At 34.4% G+C, this 21,393-nt stretch overlaps 1 protein-coding gene across 1 annotated transcript; it reads right to left on the reverse strand.

Annotated features, from left to right (window-relative positions):
• Window positions 1-15,905: 15,905 nt before the first annotated feature.
• On the reverse strand, window positions 15,906-19,356 carry LOC137747248 (beta-glucosidase 12-like). The gene is made up of 13 exons (XM_068487322.1): window positions 19,152-19,356; window positions 18,890-18,959; window positions 18,656-18,714; window positions 18,443-18,518; window positions 18,234-18,311; window positions 17,987-18,074; window positions 17,629-17,884; window positions 17,350-17,465; window positions 17,041-17,258; window positions 16,915-16,946; window positions 16,718-16,820; window positions 16,439-16,547; window positions 15,906-16,354 (listed from the first exon to the last, which is right to left on the reverse strand). The coding sequence occupies exons 1-13, from the start codon at window positions 19,329-19,331 to the stop codon at window positions 16,126-16,128; spliced, it is 1,614 nt and encodes a 537-aa protein (XP_068343423.1). The 5' UTR covers window positions 19,332-19,356; the 3' UTR covers window positions 15,906-16,125.
• Window positions 19,357-21,393: the final 2,037 nt, after the last annotated feature.

The following is a 21,393-nucleotide window of genomic DNA, read 5'->3' on the forward strand; positions in this document are numbered from 1 at the left end:
GATAGCTAGGTTGGTTCTTCCCCGCATATTGCATGGGGTTTATATAGCGGGCTACGTACCACGTCTAAACGTGAGAATAATTGATAAGCATTTATTTACTAAAATTTGATAAACACGTGCAGGCTTTAAAAAAGTGAAGACCACTTAAAAGTCCAAAGCAAAATATAATAAACACGTGCAGGCTTTAAAAAAGTGAAGACCACTTAAAAGTCCAAAGCAAAATATACTTTTGTCACAATAATAATTAAATATGAATACTGTTGGGATAATACATATTTATACAAAAAACTAAATATACTTTTGTGACAATAATAATTAAATATGAATACCGTTGGGATAATACATATTTATGCAAAAAACTAAATATACTTTTGTAACAATAATAATTAAATATGAATACGTTTGCAATATTATATATATTTTTATAAGTAAATAATTTCTCAAGCATGTATGTAACGTAAAACTTTGGTGGATTGGTTTTGGGAAATATATCAAGGAATGGAATTAAGTAAAGACAAATATTTAAAAAAAATAAAAAATTGAAAAATGGAGAAACGCAATTCAAGATACTGTAGGATATGATACTTTTTCATCTTTCGACTTTTTATCCTGTTGGGACCTCACTTGCAAGCAATGGCGGTACGCGCATGCATGGAATGGACCAGAAAAGTTAGAATGCGACCTCGCCGGATCTTTTTTATGAAAATAAAAGAGATTATATTTTTTTTATATGTCAAAATTGATAGCACATAATCTTTATGTTAAATCATGTAGAATTGACAAATTGATTAAAACTTATATCTACTTTCAAATTTTATTACATAACATTCTCCTTAGAATAGACATCTCCTTTGAAAATGCTCAAATTTAATAAATTATCATACAATTTATTTGACCAATACATAAATTAATACAATTTCAATATTTCAACGTGGTGAATGTGAGAATTGAAATTTCTTGATCTATTTTGAAGAATCAGCCCATATATGAGGTGTGAAAATGTAGTTTACTCAACATGATTAGAGATTTGGAATGAGGATCCTCTCTGTTTGGATTCCGGAAATTCTTAAATGGTGTCCGTTCATTATATATTGTGCGGTCATAAACCATTTTAAATATCTTTAATTAAAATTAAACACAAATAGTACCTGAAGAAAACTGACTGCACAATATACGATAAACGAACACGATGTGAGGATTCCTAGGATTCTCACAAAAAGGATCTGGAGAGAATCCTCACAAAGAGGATCCGGAGAGGATCCTCATACAAAGATATGTACTAGCTGAAGAGTCTTTTCTCTCTTTTTCCTTTCTTAAAGCATTCAAACCCCACTGTAAGTGACACCCATCCGAAGAGGTAGAGATGAATAGCACTAGACCGTAGTACTATGTGGCAGAGGAGAACTAACTTTAACTTAAAAAAAAAAAAAGTAAAATACATAATTTCTCTTTCCTTTTTTGAAACTCTTCTGACTTCATCTTCCACAAGCCACCAGAAGGAAGAAAACCCCAGCAAAACTCTCTTCCCTTACTTTGAAATTTGTAAAGATATCATTATCCCTCGTAAACTTGGGTTTGTTAATTGGTGGATATTGGAAGGCTATTAATTTATTCTCGGATCGCCGTTGCATATATAAAGTGGCCCGAAATGCTTTATTTGTACTTTCCAATAATAAGATTGTGAATAAGGGAAATAGGATTGAAGTTTTGAGTCTTGACAATTTATTAAGAAAAAAATTATTTATTGATACAAAGCACTCCATCCCAAATCTTCTAGGTCAGTACGAAAATAATTTATTTCTATAATTTCGGTTGGTTGGGGTTGGGGAAGATGGGAGGGGTTAAAATAAAATCCGGTTCTTTCCAGCAGGGCGTCATGCATTGTAAATTTTATACATGCAATTGCATGATTGCTTTGAGACACCTCCATTTCTATGCAAGTCCTTCTCCTAAATAAGCGTTATGAATAAAATAGTAAAACAATTAAGAGAAGTTCATTCCAATTACAACACACAAGTTGCATGTTAAATATATAAAAACATACACAGATCTAAGCTTAGAACACTAGAAGAAAAAAACTCATCTACCATGGTCGATGTCCATGATAAATTACAATCAATCACGGACACTATGTCCGTTAATAATCTGAACATGATAAAAAGTCTCAAATTCTACTACGGGTTATGTCCGTTATCAAATATAAAGTAACCACGAATTGTGCCCGTTGACAAATTGAAGCAATCAATTGAAATAGAAAAATAATTTAATATTCAGCCTGCAGTTTAAAATTTGTAAAACCTTATTGGTAATTCAATTTTAAAACTTCTGGACTGAACTTGAATAGGTAAAACTATTAATTAGTTATTCGAAGGTGATTTGATTAAAGAAATCATTCATGTGCTTACATATAGTTCATCGCGAGTTGGATAACCGGGTGTTGATTGGTGTTGACATATTGTATAAAACATTCGGCAAGAAGAATCAATGGCCACGTTCCAAAAACATTGTTGAAGGGTTTTATCAATATAAATTCATTGAAATACTTTTAACTTTTCTGGTCTATTTCATGAAAAAAAAAAATTCATTATGACTGGCACACGAATAGTACATCACGTGTTTTTATATAAATAGTGAGATATTTTATTTTTTGAGTTATTAAATTTTTAACACACATATCTCACAATTTGTATAATAACACATGTTGTATCGCTCCGTGTTCTAATCACATTGAAAAATCTCTCCATTCCATGCATGCACGTACTGCCACTGCTTGCTAGTGGAGTATGGTCCCAACTAGATTACAAGTCTAAAGATGAAAAAGTATCATATCCTACAATATCTAGAACTGTGTTTCTTCACTTTTGAATTTTTAATTTTTTTTAATACTTCGCTTTACTTAATTCTATTCCTTGATATATTTCCCAAAACCAATCTACCAAGGTTTTACGTTATATACATGCCTGAGAAATATTTATTTACCTATAAAAAATATATAATATTGCAAATGTGTGTGTATAATTAAATAACGAGACAAAACATGCTTGTATATAATCCGAGATCACAATCGTCAAACATGTCTTTAAAGTTATCGTTGTGTGTACAAATTTCAAAACATTTTTATTAGATGTAGTACGTTTTATTTAATTAAGCAAATGATCATATCGTACTTGAGATAAAATTTGTTTACTTACACAATACGAGCGCTTAAGAAACCACCATATGCATCTTCTAATGCTTGGGAAACATCTCAGTGAAAGATTGTCACAAATGGCTTTATGCCTATATATAACATTATCGGAACGAAAAAAAAAAATTAATAGTTTGATTCAATATTGTTTTATGAGTGCACGTTATTAAACTCTAATTATATATTAATGGATGGGATGATATATGAGATTAGATGGGATGGATGGTATATGAGATTGGGTAGCTTTATCACCATTTCGAAGGAGTTCATTGATGAGATTGTCGTAATATTCAATTCCCTTCCTGTTGACACCCCCACTTAGCGTGCCCTCTAATAATTAGAACAAAATAATCAAGTGAGTTAATACTTATCAATATATTGAAATCAAATTAAGTAAAACAGGTTAATCGATGAAGTAATTGGTCCCAAATCAAGTATATGGACGCAGATGTCAACATTACTTGGTAACAATAGAGAACCTACAAGCATCCAACTTCATATCCTTCATAATTGCTACATCTTTCGGTAATGACAAGAAAGGCATACATAATTATAAGAAAGAAGCTAAAAATTAATTAAGGATCTCATATTCAATGTGCTCTTCAACTTCATAGTGGGAATTTAGGGTTTGGAGAATAATATTATTCCTTGATTGACAACCTTATAAAGGTGGTTTTGATCAATGACGACATCTCCATTGCTGCGATCATCGATTTTTTTCTGTCATTAATCATAGAAGTTTTTATTATTTAGAGCATAAAAATGATAGGAATCATAGAATGAGAACTATTATATATGTCCATGTAGTGCATGTATAGTCCATATGTATCGGAAAATATACAGACATATACTACATGCATAAGGGTATTTGATGATAATATGTAGAAGACTATAACCTGGATTAGGGCTGAAAAAAATTCTCAAAAATCCCAAACCCAAACCGAAATTTTCCCGAACTTGGTAATCCCGTACCGAAAAATACCAAAATATTCGATATGGGATAGGTTTTCAGATTTCATTTTTTGGTAATCTTGAAATCCCGAAATCTTCTTTTCCTTTTTGTTTTTGGTTCATACTTCCCACGCTACCAAAGAACAAAGTGTGCAGAAAAGAAAACTGCAATATCAATTATATATTATTAAAATAGTGCATATAATGCATTCAGGCCACTTTATAGTTTATATATACAATGGCCATCCGAGAATAAATTAATATCGCTTCGCAATGAAGAGATTCAAGTTTTTTTGTTTCTCATCTACCTCATATACAATATTTACCAATTAATCAACAAACCCAAGTTTACGAGGGATAGTGATATCAGTAGCAATTTGGAAGTGAGGGAGGAGAGTTTTGCTGGGTTTTTCTTCCTCCAGGTGGCTTGTGGAAGATGAAGTCAGAAGAGTTTAAAAAGAGGAAAGCGAGAAAAGTTTTCGGCTTAAGTAATTTCAGTGGCAATTACGAGAGAAGAGAAAATTATATATATTTTATTTTTTTAAGTTAAAGTTCATGGTTCTATAATATACCTAATCGACTAGAATTTTAAAAAACTTTCAAAATAATTGAGAAATAAACCATTTGCTATTTTAGTAATAAAGTTATTAATTAGACGTACAAAATTAACCTCATCGCTAATACGTTTTTTAATACAGTTATTTAGTATTATGATTTAGTGGTATTTCTCTTAACTTGTAAGTGAGAGGTCTTAGGTTTGATTCTCGCCAAAAGCAAATTTGAATCACATTATTGCTAACCCATTGTGGAGCTAAACTCATCCCTTCTCCCTTAATGTAAATAATATTTTTTTTGTTAAAAAAAAAAATATACATTCTCTAATACACGTAGGTCTAACGGTTGCAAAATGTCTGGTCAGTTTGTGTGCCTAATTAATAACATTAGTGTTCTCTTTTTAGTAAGTGAATAAGGAAAATACTTCAGGACATACTGGTCAGTACCCAATTTCACTGATCATTCGTGTGCCCTAAATTTTTTTTAACATTTGTCAATCCCAGTGCTTTTGTCATTTCTGTAACCAAACACATATCCGTGCCTTAAACCCGTGATCAAACACTAGTCTTCTTCATTTCCAACAAGTCTGCGAAGATCCTCATAGCCAGCCACCATGACCTCGTCGGCTCCGCCATCATCTTAAAGATACAAGTCATAGACTTCACTTCACCAATCTTGTCCTCGACAGCCATGCCGAGCTCGATCTCACTCGCCAAGATGACGTCGAGTCCTTTACCGTCGACGATTCGTAATCCTTGCCGCTGCAAGTCGGCGGCATCTTCGTCAAACCCACATAGCTTCAGACTTCGTCGCCGTCAATCTCACTGCAACGGTGGAGTCCACTGTTGGAAGAGGGACTGGGCGGGGATGGGGTCAGTGGAGGAGGGAAGATGGAGGAGAGAAGACGGGATGAAGAAGAAACCATAGTCATGACATTGAAGACTTCCAGATATCGAAGAAGAAGAGTTCTGTTTCGTATTTGGTATAAAGGATTGGTTTGCATTTGGTTATAAAGTTAGCAAAAGTGGTGAAAGTGACAGATGTCTTAAAATACGCCACATAAATGGTCAGTTAAAATGGGTACCGATCGACCAGTACCCAAGTATTGTCCAGTGATAATACCAGAAAGAGTGCCAGCAATCTTCTCTCTAAGCATTTTTTTTTTGGGAAGGAACTTCTATCTCCTCCTCATGTTGTGTCATTTCTCATACACTCCAATACTTTAATTAGTTTTAAAAACTAAACCCTTTGAAGCCATCTATATTGACATTTTTCCTAGCATTTTCAGATAATTATAAATCTAGCCAAATCTAGTGTGCACAAAGACTTAGATGCCCTTAGATTGAAAAATCCGTTGCCAACTAAAGTCTTCCCTCTTCCAGGAAACTTTAAACCTCGCACTACCAAATATGGATCACCACGTATTTACAACTCCTAAATCTCTAGCCACCACAATTTTTTCTTCAACGTGGATGTCAGTTCTATTACTCCATGTGTGAAGTGCATGCAAAGAATCTGATTCCCTCTCTTTCCCTTCTTTTTTTTTCTTCAGTAAAGTTGATGAGCTGCTGACATGAAAAATGGAGTCACATCAAGGTTGTCATTGTCCCTATTGGGTTAGGATTGTGACTTGTGATGGGCTTCGGATGGGTGTCACTTGTCGTGGGGTTTGGATGCTTATAGAAAGGAAATAGAGAGAAATTGCTCTTTATGGTACATAAACTTCTCTTTCTTGTACATATCTTTAATCTCAGGAGATAGCTACATTTTCACACCTTCATGTATGGGCTGATTTTTCAAAATAAATCAAGAATTTCAATTCTCACCTACAACACTATAAGATATTGAAACTGTATTAATTTGTGTACTTGGTCAAAATAATTGTATGATAATTCATTAAATTTGAGCATTTTCAAAGGTGATGTCTATTATAATGTAATGTAATAAAATTTGAAGGTAGAACAAGTTTCAACCGATTTGTCAATCTGACAAGGAGAAATTGTGTGCTGTAAATTTTGACATATGAAAATATTTAATTTTTTTTTTTTTTTTTAATAAATGTTTTGTGGTCGAGTCCCAGTAATGCATCAGTCATAAATCATGAAAATTAGCGTTGATTGATCTGTTTTGAAGAGTCGTTTATTGAATAAGATAAAAGATATGGGTTGGAGCAAAATGGAATTTGACATTGGTACATAGGCTTTCAAATTTACATTTGACAATTTTCTTTTGACATCTCCATTGGAGATCGATGCTCTAAGACACATTTGCACCACATTGACTAAAAAAAAAACTCATCAATTTAATAAAGGATTAGATGTTCAGAGAAACAAAAGGTGTAAATTTAATACGATTTGAAAACATCATGGTGCAATATGAGAAGATTGAAACATCATGGTTAAGTTTGCAAATCACCTCAAACTTGTAGGGTGTAAAATGTAGTTAGTCATAATATTAAAGTTGTCCGAGTCCCGCGTGTTTAGAGAAAACAATGTTGGAAAATATTAGCATTAATTTTAGGTATATTTTATTGTTTGGGTATTTTACATAATTCAAGTATTAGGTTTTCTAGGGTATTGTTGGATTTTTGGATCGACATGCCCGTGAGGCTCTCCTCTAATAACACCGATATTGTCCCAAACTTTACCACTTGCCCAATTTGTCAGGTGTGAGGTTTTATCACAAAAAGCCTCGATATTAGTTAAAGTGAGGCAATCATATTTAAATCCCCATTATTCTTTTCACCCGCCGATGGGGGATTCCAACACTCTCCCTCACGTGTAACCCCATTTAGTTGTTCACATGTGGAGATCCACACATAAGCAATTGAAACTCAGAGGTCGGCTTTATGTTAAGAGTTCATACTTGTTTTCAATAGAACTTAGAGGGCGGCTCTATGTTAGGAATCCTGGTTTTGTTTCCTTCATTCTATGTTAAGAATCACGGCTTGTTTCCTTCTTGGGGACATGCTCATTGGCTTGCACGGGGCCCGAACCTGCGCTCTAATACCATGTTGGATTTTTGGATCGGCGGGCATCCCATTCTAACAACACCGATACTGTCCCAACTTTACCACTTGCCTAATCCGTCATGTGTGGGGTTTTATCACAAAAAGTCTTGAGATTAGTTAGAGAGGGGAAATCATATTTAAACTCCCATTTTCATTTCACCCACACCAATGTGGGATTCCAACATGTTTCACCCACCATTCCCACTAACTTAGGGTTGCACTGCTCAACCCCTACTATATTTGTCGTAGTCCATGTTACGCTGCCTAGATATTGCTAATGCAAATCCATCTACACATTACTGTTGCAACCAGAAACCCAAATAGCAACTGGTTTCCGACGAACCCAATTACCATTACTGCTTGTTTCTAGACCACAAAACGAGATCACATTGAACCACTCCAGTCATTTTTGCCCGATCAAACTCACATATGTGTTGCGATCTAACCACCTGTGTCTTGATCTGATGAACCCATGAATTTGAGAGAGGATCCTCGTGGGATCCTTCAATCACATCCGTTCATCTTATATTGTGTAGCCAGTTTTTGTCAGGTACTATTTACATTCAATTTTAAATAAAAAAAATTTACAACGATTTATGACCACATGATGTACAATGAACGGATGTGACTGGAGGATCCCCAAAATCCTCACAAAGAGGATCCGGCAATGATCCTCCTAGCATGAATTCGATTTTGCATTGTCACAGCCACCAGGTATGCTGACACACCTGATTTGTACCCATTATATTCTAGCTGTACCCACATAAAGTCCATTCCACTTGTTCCCACAAAAGAAATGGAAAAAAAAAAGTAGAAAAAAAGGAAATGAAAAAAAAAAAAACAGTAAATGTTTTGATGATAAAAAAAAGTATTTGTTGTTATTGGGGTGTATAAGGGTGACGTGTGAAGGATTGATGTTGTTGGGTCTGTATATAGAGTCTATTGCAACTGTTTATCGCAATTACTTAACTGCTTGGATTGGTGACGTTTTAGTAATGGTTGTTAGAGTTTCCAATGTTGTATATGTGGTGATACATTTGATTTATGTTCATTTGTTGTTGTACTTGTGATATGAGATCTTGTTCGTTCAGTGGCGGAGAACATTCATATGTTTCGTTTCTATACTCCCAACATCTATCTGCATGAATATGTCTGCTTGAAGATGGTGCAAAGTATATGTTGACCTTACAAAATCTATATGTTGAAGAGTGCGAAATAGAATATGCCTGCCTCCATATATGCCTAACAAAGTATGCATTCGCATTTGCTTATTGTCAAACTCATGTCGTTATCACCTTGAGTTTGATGGGACTGTTGAAAAATATTATTATTTTAGATTTATTTTATTATTTGGGTGTTTTAGATTTTTAAGTATTAGGTCTTATAGGGTCACTTATGATAAACACAACTTTTAACTCAATATATATTAGAAACGAGTCGATGAAAATGTATTCCTTAGTTTGTAGTTGTATCGACAATTTTTTTTTTTTTTGGTTAGTTAAACAATATTCGTAATTTCATACTTTGTTATGCTAGTATGACTCAACCTGTATGCTAGCAGTGCCATAATTAGAAATGGTTCATGCAGAGCATTACCCCGCCAAATAAGAAGAGAAGCGTATATGAAACGGACGCCCCAACGTGACTGCTTTTTTCTCAACCCAGTAGGCCACCATGCCTTGTATCTTTTGTACATTCATTTGCATGACTACTTTGAGACTCCTCCATTTTTATGCAAATCCTTCTCCTAAATAAGTGCCCTGAATAAAATACTAAAACAATCAAGAGAAAATTATTTCCAATCAATACAGCACAAAAGTTACAAGATGAATTTGTAAAAACATACACCGATCTAAGCTTAGAATACTAGAAGAAAAAGCTCATCTACCACGGTTGATGTCCATGGTAAATTGCAATCAATCACGGGCACTGTGCCCATTAGTAATCTGAACGTGATAAAAAAATCTTAGTTTCTACTACTCGCTATACATGTTGTCCGGATTATGGGTGTTGCTTGGTGTTAACATACGTAGTATGTATATTTTGGAAACTACACTTGTTTTACGGCAAGGGGTTTTAATGTTTTCAGAAAGGTTTTATTAAAACTTTATTTTTAGGCCCACTCACCCTTGTTTTTCACCCCTCCAGGTTTTAGAAGCTGAGCTTTCGTATCGACGAGGATTCTTGGCAAACATCGGTATTGGAGATTACCTTCAACGGTATAATTCTCATCCTACTTTATTGTTCTTTACTTATACTCTGACGTCACATGTGAAATGGGTTCATTCCCGCTCACTAGCGCACTTTTACATTTAGGTACTTTTAGGTTTAAATTTAATCATATTTTCGACATCACTACACTTTATGGCTTCTTCACTCTCAAAATGTCGGCCAACATAGCTCAATTCGAAGTCCAAGTGGACATTCCGGGTCGTGGTGTGTCAATAGTTGTTTATATTAATGAGATTTTAAATAAAATCCATAATTTGTGGGATTTGAAATATTAAAGGATAGAATATACTCTCCACTACATTGTATGTATATATAAACTAGAGTACATATTTTCAACACTACCAAAAAAAAAAAAAAAAAAGAAAAAAAAAAGGACACTAGGCTAAATAACATTATTAAATTTCTTCAATTAAACTTTACATGGATACATTATCAAATCAAATGAAATATAATGTACCCATATAAGTTTAGAAAATGGATTAGGACAAAAATGAATGGATTTTACATTAAAAAATGGGTACAATATTAAAAAATAATACATTTCACACGTAACAAATTGATATATTTAAGAATGGGTACATTCATGATTTAGACATTTAATTTTATTTCACACACATCCCTCTCAATTTTTGGCATTCAAATGAAATGAATTAATGAAGATTAATGACAAAAAATTAATAAAAACGTGTGAATATCATTAACCTTTTTCAAACTCATGCTTTAATGGTTTATGTTAATGCATGTAGCATATATAACTCACTCAATTCCAAAACAGGTTAATATTAATAAATAACACTTTTTCTGCTAAAAATAATAAATTAGTTCTATCTCCTCTACCCCTTGCCAAATTTCACTCAAACCCGTCCGAACCCTAAAATGGGTGGCTTTCAATTCCTGTTCACAGGTGCTCCAACGCCTCCAATTTTGATTCGGTTTTGTTCCTGGAATCCATTGAAGTCAGATGGTAGTGGTGGCCCTCATCAGAACATGCAGACTTGCTAGAATTGACGATCGTGCACCCCGCAACGCCGTCAGTGTCAAACCCCACGAAATGGAGCCATTAACTCTCGGATTTGGAGTGCAAACTGAAGAAGGGCAGTAGAGGTGTTGTTCTTAAGTGGTGGTTGGCTTCGAATCGTCGGAAAACCGCCTAAAAAGGCGTCGGAAAAATTACAGGACCCGGGTCTGCAACCGGATCGAACGCGGGTCGAAAACTGGGATCCAGGTAGGGTGGCTTTCACTCCCCCTCATTTCCCTCCTTTTCCCCTCTCTAATTGGCCATCGCCTTCCTCTCTCATTTCCAATTGGATCTCTATTTCCTTTTACCTGATTTGGGCAGCCAATGCCTTTAATCTTAACTTCCCCCGCACCTCTCCTTCTTTCCTCCCCTTTATTTTAACTCCTTTAACCTTTAACCCACATGTGGAAATTGAATAATTCTCACAATCTATAGTTTTACAACTTCAAACGTCTGTAACTATACCGATATAATCCGAACTCACAAACGATTTTCGCCTATACTTTTGTACCAACAAGTAATACATAAATGCGCTAAGTAAGTAAGTCATACGTTTCTCTACACGTTGGTCAAAGAAAGTCAAAACATTCATCTCTAGGGCATTGGGCATAAATTCATTCTTTTAAAATTTATAAAATCATAGAACTAGAGACGGGTTGTCACATAATCTCATGGTAAAAAATTTGTGTCTAAATTCTGAGAATTGTAGAATTCAGATTCCCATTGTATACTAAAAGTTTTCTAGAATCAGAGTAAGAATAGTAACAATGTCAAATATGTTTTTTACCATAAGCCTTGTGAGTCCTTCTCTAGAAAGCATTAATGCTAATAAGCACTTAACTGTTCAAACCACCAGTTTGCATTTTCATCTTTGATGTCGTTTCTAACCAGAGATAACTTTGAAAGTTAATACGTGCAAGAATTGGAAACTTAATACATGTTAAAGAATTGGACCATCTTAATTAAATTCCCTCTAACTAAATAAAATTTAATATGAAAATATTAGCAATCACCTACATGAATGGAGTTTTGCTCTCAATATTTTGCAAATGAAAATACACACTAAGAGAGAGATTCAGTTAAAAAAGTACCGCATAGAGATATGTAGTTTTTGGTTTTGAATATTCTGTAGTGTATCAGTATTAGATGTACTTGACTAATCAGCGAGCGCGATGTCATGAACTATTTAATCGTTTGTGTAAGCCAAGACAATAGTAATCACACTACACATTCCAGACCCCCGTAGTTACTCAGTTGTGTTCATTTCATTCCTGAACAATTCCTGATGTCTCTTGAGTGCTCTAAAGAATTAAGTCATTCAAAAAATTTTCATTTGAACTGCCCCATTCCTGACTCAAGTAGATGACTTCACATTAAGAGTATCCTACAATATCCCACTTGGATTTTAAGAATTCGATTTGAATTATTAAAAACAAAGTTTAACATAATCTCACTAGTAAGCAGTATTGTTATTATCAAGACATCAGTGAGAAAGTATATCTCCATGGTGCTACTCCAAATTATCATAATTTAGTTGTCCCATTTGAACCCAGATCTTTGAATCTCCAGACAACTTGGGTTTCCATTATGGTGACTCTTAATTACGGGCCCTTAACCCGTTCTCCTTAATAATTAACTTACTCTCTAGCCAAGCCATGGTACCACTCGGTTGACTATCTTTTATGGTGTGCACTCTCCTTTTAAGTTCTTAAAAAAATAGTTGTTCTGCAACGTTAAGTTCTTCAAAAAACATATGTTACGACTTACAAAGTAATTTGCTAATAAGTAAATAATAATAATAATAATAATAATAATAAAAAGAAGTTGATAAAAAATCTCTAAGATAACCTTCTCAATTGTGGTTGCTTTAAATGCTACCATTAATTCATTCTTTTACTTAAGAAGTAAGAAAAATATATATAAAGATAGACCCCTATTTTTTAAGCATCACAAAGCCTCCATAATCCAGTCAACATCCTTACATGGATTCCTAAACTCACTAGTGGTTCCATTACATTACTTCTCTCTCTAGAAAGTGCTCATCATTCTGTTTCCCAGAAAGAAAGAAAAATGTAATCATGATTCTCCTTCGAAAACATTTGCAAAAAAAATTCAACACAGTAACTGTCAAAGCCATTTTTAACAAAATAAAATTTTAATATGAAGATATTAAATAGTTCTAACACTTGCAACCAAAATTGTAAAACTTTATTTTTTTCATTTGAAAATGCTTGTTTTTATTTCCGAGAACTCTATAGGCTTATTAGTTCCGTAGTTTGCTGCTGGTGTTTGAAGGATATAGGCTTATGATTTTAAAGCCCAAAAATATCAACTAGCAAAGTCCAAACAGAAACGACTATATCGGATATGAATTTGTTTGGTTTCCAGAGGGAATTTAGTTCACTTTATGATTTTTGAGTGAACTAGTCAAACTGTAGCATACCCACCCATACGTATAGTTAGCAAGTAAGCAACAAACATCCACTTAATTTGAAACAAAATATTCCATTTTTTATTGGTAAAATAAATAATCCTAAGCCAAATTCATTCGGATAAATCATTCAACATTAACCTAACATTATTCATTCAGGTAAAATAGATCGATACATCTAATAAACTGCCATCCAACTTTGGAATGCAACAGGAACAACGGATATTTTCGTGTGAAGCAATGCTTTAGTCACGATGATGAAACTGCATTTTGAACATGCCCCAAAAACAGATCCAACAAAAGTTCTAGGATACTCCAGCTGTTCTAATTGTTAATCTTTAATTACAATGACTGGAAAATCAAAGGGCATGAGAACCCAATGCATGAGTTGGGTTTTCTTTGTATAATCCCCTCCAAAAGATATCCTAACAATAGTTCAAATGAAGTTCAAAATTCAAAGCAATTGAAGAGCAAGACAGAGAGATGAAATGGTGTTCATGCTCATAGCGGTGCGGTTTTGACAAAATCCAAACAAGTATAGAATCATAGTCGGGAAGTGTGATGATATTCGATAACAAAAAACTCTCAATCCGAAAGTTGATTGCTTCTTTGAAGGAACGGGTTCTGAATCTCTGATTGACATGTAACCCCAAGAAAATGTTGCAACTACGAACAAAGAATTCAACTTAAATGTGAGAACCAAAACCACATAGAAAACCAAGTACAAAAATTTCAAAAAATAAGAAGTGAAGCAATAGAGGCAATGAGTTGAATCACCATTCAAATGTGATTTCAGTTCGGCATTTAATCAAACTTTTTATAGGCGAATACAAGCTCCGCAATCGAAAACCCACAAAATAAAAATTATGTAAGCACCAAGGATTATGTGTACCATCGTATTTCATTTCTTGCGGAGGCGCACTTATTTCGGTCTACCTTACTCTGGATAGTTTTAGAGTAAGCTGGAGGAATATGCAATTCAGACTTCTTCATGTGCAGATATCCAAATCCATAACGGCCAGGTGATGTAGGATTCGTTCAGATTCATGAATTTTTTTCTTCTTACTTGATGTAGTATGCCCCCCGTCCTTTTCCATTACAAGTTAGTAGTGGAGGAGGGCAAGTGTGAATTTGTCACGCAGTGCTTTGCGAGTGACTTTGCTTTTAGCTTGTCAGAGCGGACTTGAATTGGTTAACCTTTAGGTTAATCATTAACTTGATCATGACTGTGTGTATCATGAACTCATAGGTTGTTGCGGCGCGTTATGCGTCGTTTAATATTAGTTCGGGGAAGAACTTGAGGAATTTTGCAGAGGATATGAATGGTCAAACGGCAATAACGTTTCCCACATAGCTCGAAATTGAGTTCTGCAAAATTCTACAGAATGCTAACATCCACATATTCGTGATGGTGTATAAAAAGAAACTTAGTTTGCTTCGAGAAGGTACAATTTAATATGTCAAGTTGGCAGTGTTGTTCCAATGTGTTGCTTGGCCTGGCTTGCCGCCCAGCTGCTTAGCATGCCAATTTTGGGATTGTTCTATTTTATGAAAAATTGGAAAAATAAGAATATTGAAGCTCTGCATCGTATCTTTCCAAGTGTATATGGCATGTCACTGAGAAACCCTTGAAATTTTCGTTTTTCCCTAGATGTGCAGTTCTGACAAAAATGCAGTTTTGCCTGTTTTTAATTGAAAAATTGGAAGGATTGATCGTGTAGAAAATTATGAAAGTTCGACATTATAATTTTCAGTGTCTTAGCATTTTTGTCCAACTAGACTTGTGTCCAAATTCGTATGCAAAGTCGATTTTCTGTTAAAAATCATCCAAGAAAGAATGGTGTGATGTGTGATATATCGTGAACCATTCTTGACGAATAGGCTATGGTGGGGCATTAAGGAGATAAGTTCTCCATGGACGTGTACCGCGGCGAATATGACAGAATATGCGTGTGGCAGAGCATTATCTTTAGTTTCATTGGTTAGAGTATTTATAGATGTCTTGAGAGTTCTTGTAGGGAAAGTAATCCTAATTAAATTGGGAGACTATCTATGAGGAAATCTACGATAAGATATCCAATCTTCCTAGGATTACATTGCCTATTTCCCAATATATCCTAATTTGACTTGAATTAGGGTTTTCAAACTTGGTTGGCAAGGAATATCTTCAGTGGGCTTAAGCCTAGTATGTCAGACTAAGAATGTAGGACTATCTTCACGGGCTATGAGCATTTTGATCATTTTTGCTACCCAGGTGCCATGTGTCATGGTTTTAGAAAATTATGGTCCCCCACACTTCAAGTGCTTTTCGATGATTCACTTGCATTTTTACTAAAGATTGATTCCAAAAACATTTTCACTAGAAACACTTTCAACCATTTTAAACAGTTCCAAATGAACCCTTAGTATATTTTGGTTAAGGAATCACGAGCTGGTATAATGTGGCCTAAGGCCATTGATTATCTATGGCAACTTTTCGGTCGAAGGCCACTGAGGGTAAGTGTTCAGTTTAATTGAATACTGAACATTCAAAAACATTTATTTTCATAAATAGTACATTACATTCATATGGAATTCAACTGCGGAAGAGGCACTAGCCATAATGGCAGTACAAATATAGAGAGACACACACTAATAACTTATACAACAAACTCATAACGATTTGTTGCAACTTATTCCAAATCAGAAGGAGTGAAGTTGAAAAAACTAAAAACAAGCCCCACAACATTCATCGTTTGAAGTTACACTTGATAGAGAAAATCAGAGTCTCCAACATTATTGGCCAAAATATTTGAACTTCCCTTGCGGTTCTTGAGGAAATTTGTGAACCAATGGGTCGAATTTTTTGGGTACCTTTGGAGTCCGTCAAAATCCACATAGTTAATACCAAATCGAACTGTGTAGCCTTCACTCCATTGAAAGTTGTCTAAAATTGCCCATGCAAAGTATCCCTTCACATTACTACCCTTCCTGCACCACAAAATAAATAAATGATGACTTGATATCACTATAAAATGCAATATAGTCCTAATTAGTATTTCAACAAGCACTTACTTGATTGCTGCATGAACGTAACAAAGGTGGCGATTGTAGTAGTCAATCCTAAATGGATCATGGAGGGCATCATCTAGTGATAAGTTGGAATCATTGAACTCATCAACACCTGCAATATAATTCAGTACATATGTATTTAGTGCTTTCTCTCAAAAAGAGAGATGTAGTTGGTTTTTAATTTAGATTTGGAATTACTCATCTGTATTTTACATCAATATATACATATATATGTCAGAAATTAAAAAGTGAGATTAAGTGAGGCTTAAAAGTGTCAATTACCATTCTCAGTAATGTAAATGATTGGATCACCATACTTATTCTTCGTGTAGAGTATAAAATCGTGAATGCCTTTCGGATAAACATATAACCAGTCTGAAGCAGCCTGTACTACCATTTGAAGATATATGAGATTGTTAGGAATTGTATAAAATTAATCCTCCAAACACAAATAACTTAACCTAAAATTTGATGCGTACCTGAGGACCAATAGGAATGCCATCACGTTCAGCTGCCATAACACATATGAATGCGATCAATATTAGAATGTAATAATTCTAAGATATTAATTAATTAGTCGATAAAAGGTTTCCATTTGTACTCACTCAGTGTAATAACATGTGGATCGTATAAGTAACTTGCAGGTTTAGAATAATTCTTGGGTACATCAGTTGCATATAGAGCAGTATAATAGTTCAATCCAACAAAATCAAAAGACCCAATTAACATCTTGGATTCTTCTTCCGTGAATTTTGGCAATCGTTCTTTAACAAGGCCTCGCATGGTGTACGGGTAGTCGCCTCTTGTAATTGGATCCATAAACCTACAAAGATGTGAAAATTCCAATAATCAACTTTATAAGTCATAAAAAGGAAATATAACCCACTTGATTTATAAATTAATAATACACTTGCCATCCAAACATAAAATCCATAGCTCGATTTGCAGCATCTATATCTTCCTTTGCATCTGAGGCAGGCTCAAACCAATGTGACAATAGTGTTATTCCTATCACCCCATTTTGATATGCCTACAAAGAAAATTCAGAAAATGATTTCATGTAGTACCATACAAACTCCAAACTGTTTACCTCGCTATACAAAAGGTTTCCTCTTGTGGTGGAACCTAATACTAGTGACTCAGAGAGATTTCAGACCCATAAAAAAGGGAACTAACTAGTTAATTCATTATACCTGAAATTTATCTTTGTACACTTTTACAGCAGCTGCATGAGCAAGGAGTTGGTAGTGTGTTACCAAATAGGGTTCAGTAGCCGAATCTCCACCAAGGCAGGTTGGGTCTTGCCAAGCAGAGCATCGTCCCGGTGCGTACATCCCGATTGTATAACCATGGTTACTGATGGTATATGGTTCATTCAATGTGATCCAGTGCTTCACTCGATCACCAAAAAGTGAAAAACAAAGTTCTGCGTAGTCTTTAAAGTCATCGCTGCGTGTCCAAATTTCAAAACATTTTTGTTAGATGTGGTACGTTTTTATTTAATTAAGCAAATGACCAATATTACACTTAGGATAAAATTTGTTTACTTACACAATACGAGGGCTTAACAAACCACCATATGCATCTTCTAACGCTTGGGGAACATCCCAGTGAAAGATTGTCACAAATGGCTGTATGCCTATATATAACATTATCGGAACCAAAAAAAAAATTAATAGTTTGATTCAATATTGTTTTATGAGGGCACGTTATTAAACTCTAATTATATATTAATGGATGGGATGATATATGAGATTAGATGGGAGGGATGATATATGAGATTAGGTAGCTTTGTCACCATTGTGAAGGAGTTCATTGATGAGATTGTCGTAGTATTCAATTCCCTTCCTGTTGACACCCCCACTTAGCGTGCCATCTAATAATTAGAACAAAATAATCAAGTGAGTTAATACCTATCTATATATCGAAATCGAATTAAGTAAAACAGGTTAATCCATGAAGTAATTGGTCCCAAATCAAGTATATGGAAGCGGATGTCAACATTACTTGGTAACAATCTGGGCCATGAGATAGAGAACCTATAAGCATCCAACTTCATATCCTTCATAATTGCTACATCTTTCTGTAATGACAAGAAAGGCATACATAATTATAAGAAAGAAGCTAAAAATTAATTAAGGATCTCATGGTCAATGTACTCTTCAACTTCATAGTGGGAATTTAGGGTTTGGAGAATAATATTATTCCTTGATTGACAACCTTATAGAGGTGGTATTGATCAATGGCGACATCTCCATTGCTGTGATCATCGATTTTTTCTGTCATTAACCATAAAAGTTTTTATTATTTAGAGCATAAAGATGGTAGGAATCATAGAATGAGAACTATTATATATGTCCATGTAGTGCATGTATAGTCCATATGTATCGAAAATATACAGGCATATACTACATGCCCGAGCGTAATTGATGATAATATGTAGAAGACTATAACCTGGATGGTTGTGGGTGAAGGTGTCCCATATGCTTGGTCCTCTACCATCTACGTTCCATGCACCTTCTACCTGAAATATGCATATGCACATTCAAACTGAAGATGTCAATATTCATGCTTGGAATGAAACTGAAATGTGCATGTGCATATATATATATGCTATAGTTTTTCTGACATTGAAATCAAATTAGACCTATGTGATTATATGAAACTCAAATTAATTAAAGGGTAATTAAATAGCTAAGCCCTAGCAGGGACTGGCCTGGTAAGCTGCTGTAGATCCACCAAAGACGAACCCTGGTTTTAGAGCATCAAACTTGGTCCTGTCAAGTGAGTTACAGACAATGGGTTTATCTGGCTTAGCAGCTTTGGTGTTTGTCAATGCAAAGCCATTGAGTAGCAAGACACACAAGAGCAAAGAGCCTAAATCATGCATTGCCATAGTTAACTGGAGGGGTTTTGGTGATCGAGATAGCTAGGTTGGTTCTTCCCCGCATATTGCATGGGGTTTATATAGCGGGCTACGTACCACGTCTAAACGTGAGAATAATTGATAAGCATTTATTTACTAAAATTTGATAAACACGTGCAGGCTTTAAAAAAGTGAAGACCACTTAAAATTCCAAAGCAAAATATAATAAACACGTGCAGGCTTTAAAAAAGTGAAGACCACTTAAAAGTCCAAAGCAAAATATACTTTTGTCACAATAATAATTAAATATGAATACTGTTGGGATAATACATATTTATACAAAAAACTAAATATACTTTTGTGACAATAATAATTAAATATGAATACCGTTGGGATAATACATATTTATACAAAAAACTAAATATACTTTTGTAACAATAATAATTAAATATGAATACGTTTGCAATATTATATATATTTTTATAAGTAAATAATTTCTCAAGCATGTATGTAACGTAAAACTTTGGTGGATTGGTTTTGGGAAATATATCAAGGAATGGAATTAAGTAAAGACAAATATTTAAAAAAAAATAAAAAATTGAAAAATGGAGAAACGCAATTCAAGATACTGTAGGATATGATACTTTTTCATCTTTCGACTTTTTATCCTGTTGGGACCTCACTTGCAAGCAATGGCGGTACGTGCATGCATGGAATGGACCAGAAAAGTTAGAATGCGACCTCGCCGGATCTTTTTTATGAAAATAAAAGAGATTATATTTTTTTTATATGTCAAAATTGATAGCACATAATCTTTATGTTAAATCATGTAGAATTGACAAATTGATTAGAACTTATATCTACTTTCAAATTTTATTACATAACATTCTCCTTAGAATAGACATCTCCTTTGAAAATGCTCAAATTTAATAAATTATCATACAATTTATTTGACCAATACATAAATTAATACAATTTCAATATTTCAACGTGGTGAATGTGAGAATTGAAATTTCTTGATCTATTTTGAAGAATCAGCCCATATATGAGGTGTGAAAATGTAGTTTACTCAACATGATTAGAGATTTGGAATGAGGATCCTCTCCGGATCCTCTTTGTTTGGATTCCGGAAATTCTTAAATGGTGTCCGTTCATTATATATTGTGCGGTCATAAACCATTTTAAATATCTTTAATTAAAATTAAACACAAATAGTACCTGAAGAAAACTGACTGCACAATATACGATAAACGAAAACAATGTGAGGATTCCTAGGATTCTCACAAAAAGGATCTGGAGAGAATCCTCACAAAGAGGATCCGAAGAGGATCCTCATACAAAGATATGTACTAGCTGAAGAGTCTTTTCTCTCTTTTTCCTTTCTTAAAGCATTCAAACCCCACTGTAAGTGACACCCATCCGAAGATGGGATTCCATCTGGATTCAAATTGTGGAGACCCTAGAGATGGGATCCCCTCACAAGACATAACCCTAACCCCTTAGCGACAATGACATCTTTGATATGACTGCATTTTTTATGACAACAACTCATCAACTTTACCAAAAGAAAAAGAAGGGAAAGAGTGGGAATCTGATTCTTCATTCCACACGTGGCGTAATAGAACTGAAATGCACGTTGAAGAAAAAAAAGTGTCGTGGCTAGTGATTTTGTGCCGGGATTTTGTATACCCGGTGATTCGAATGGGTAGTGCGAGGTTTATAGTTTGCTGGAAGAGGCAAGACTTTGATTGGGAACGGATTTTTCAATCTAAGGGCATCTTGTCTTTGTGCACACTAGATTTGGCCAAATTTTTAATCAAGAAACTGAAAATGGTAGGATAAAAATGCCAATATAGATGGCTCCAAAGGGGTTAGTTTTTAAAATTTCTCTAATAAGTATTGTTTGGAGTGTACGAGAAATGACACAACATGAGGAGGAGATAGAAGTTCCTTCCCAAACAAGAAGGCTAAGGAGAAGATTGCTAGCACTCTATAGAATTATTTACTTACTAAAACGACAACACTAATGCTATTAATTAGGCACACAAACTGACCACATGTATTTGCAATAGTTGGGCCTAGATGTATTTTT

Source organism: Pyrus communis, chromosome 10, assembly GCF_963583255.1.
Source record: "Pyrus communis chromosome 10, drPyrComm1.1, whole genome shotgun sequence".
In the NCBI taxonomy this organism is placed as follows: domain Eukaryota; kingdom Viridiplantae; phylum Streptophyta; class Magnoliopsida; order Rosales; family Rosaceae; genus Pyrus; species Pyrus communis.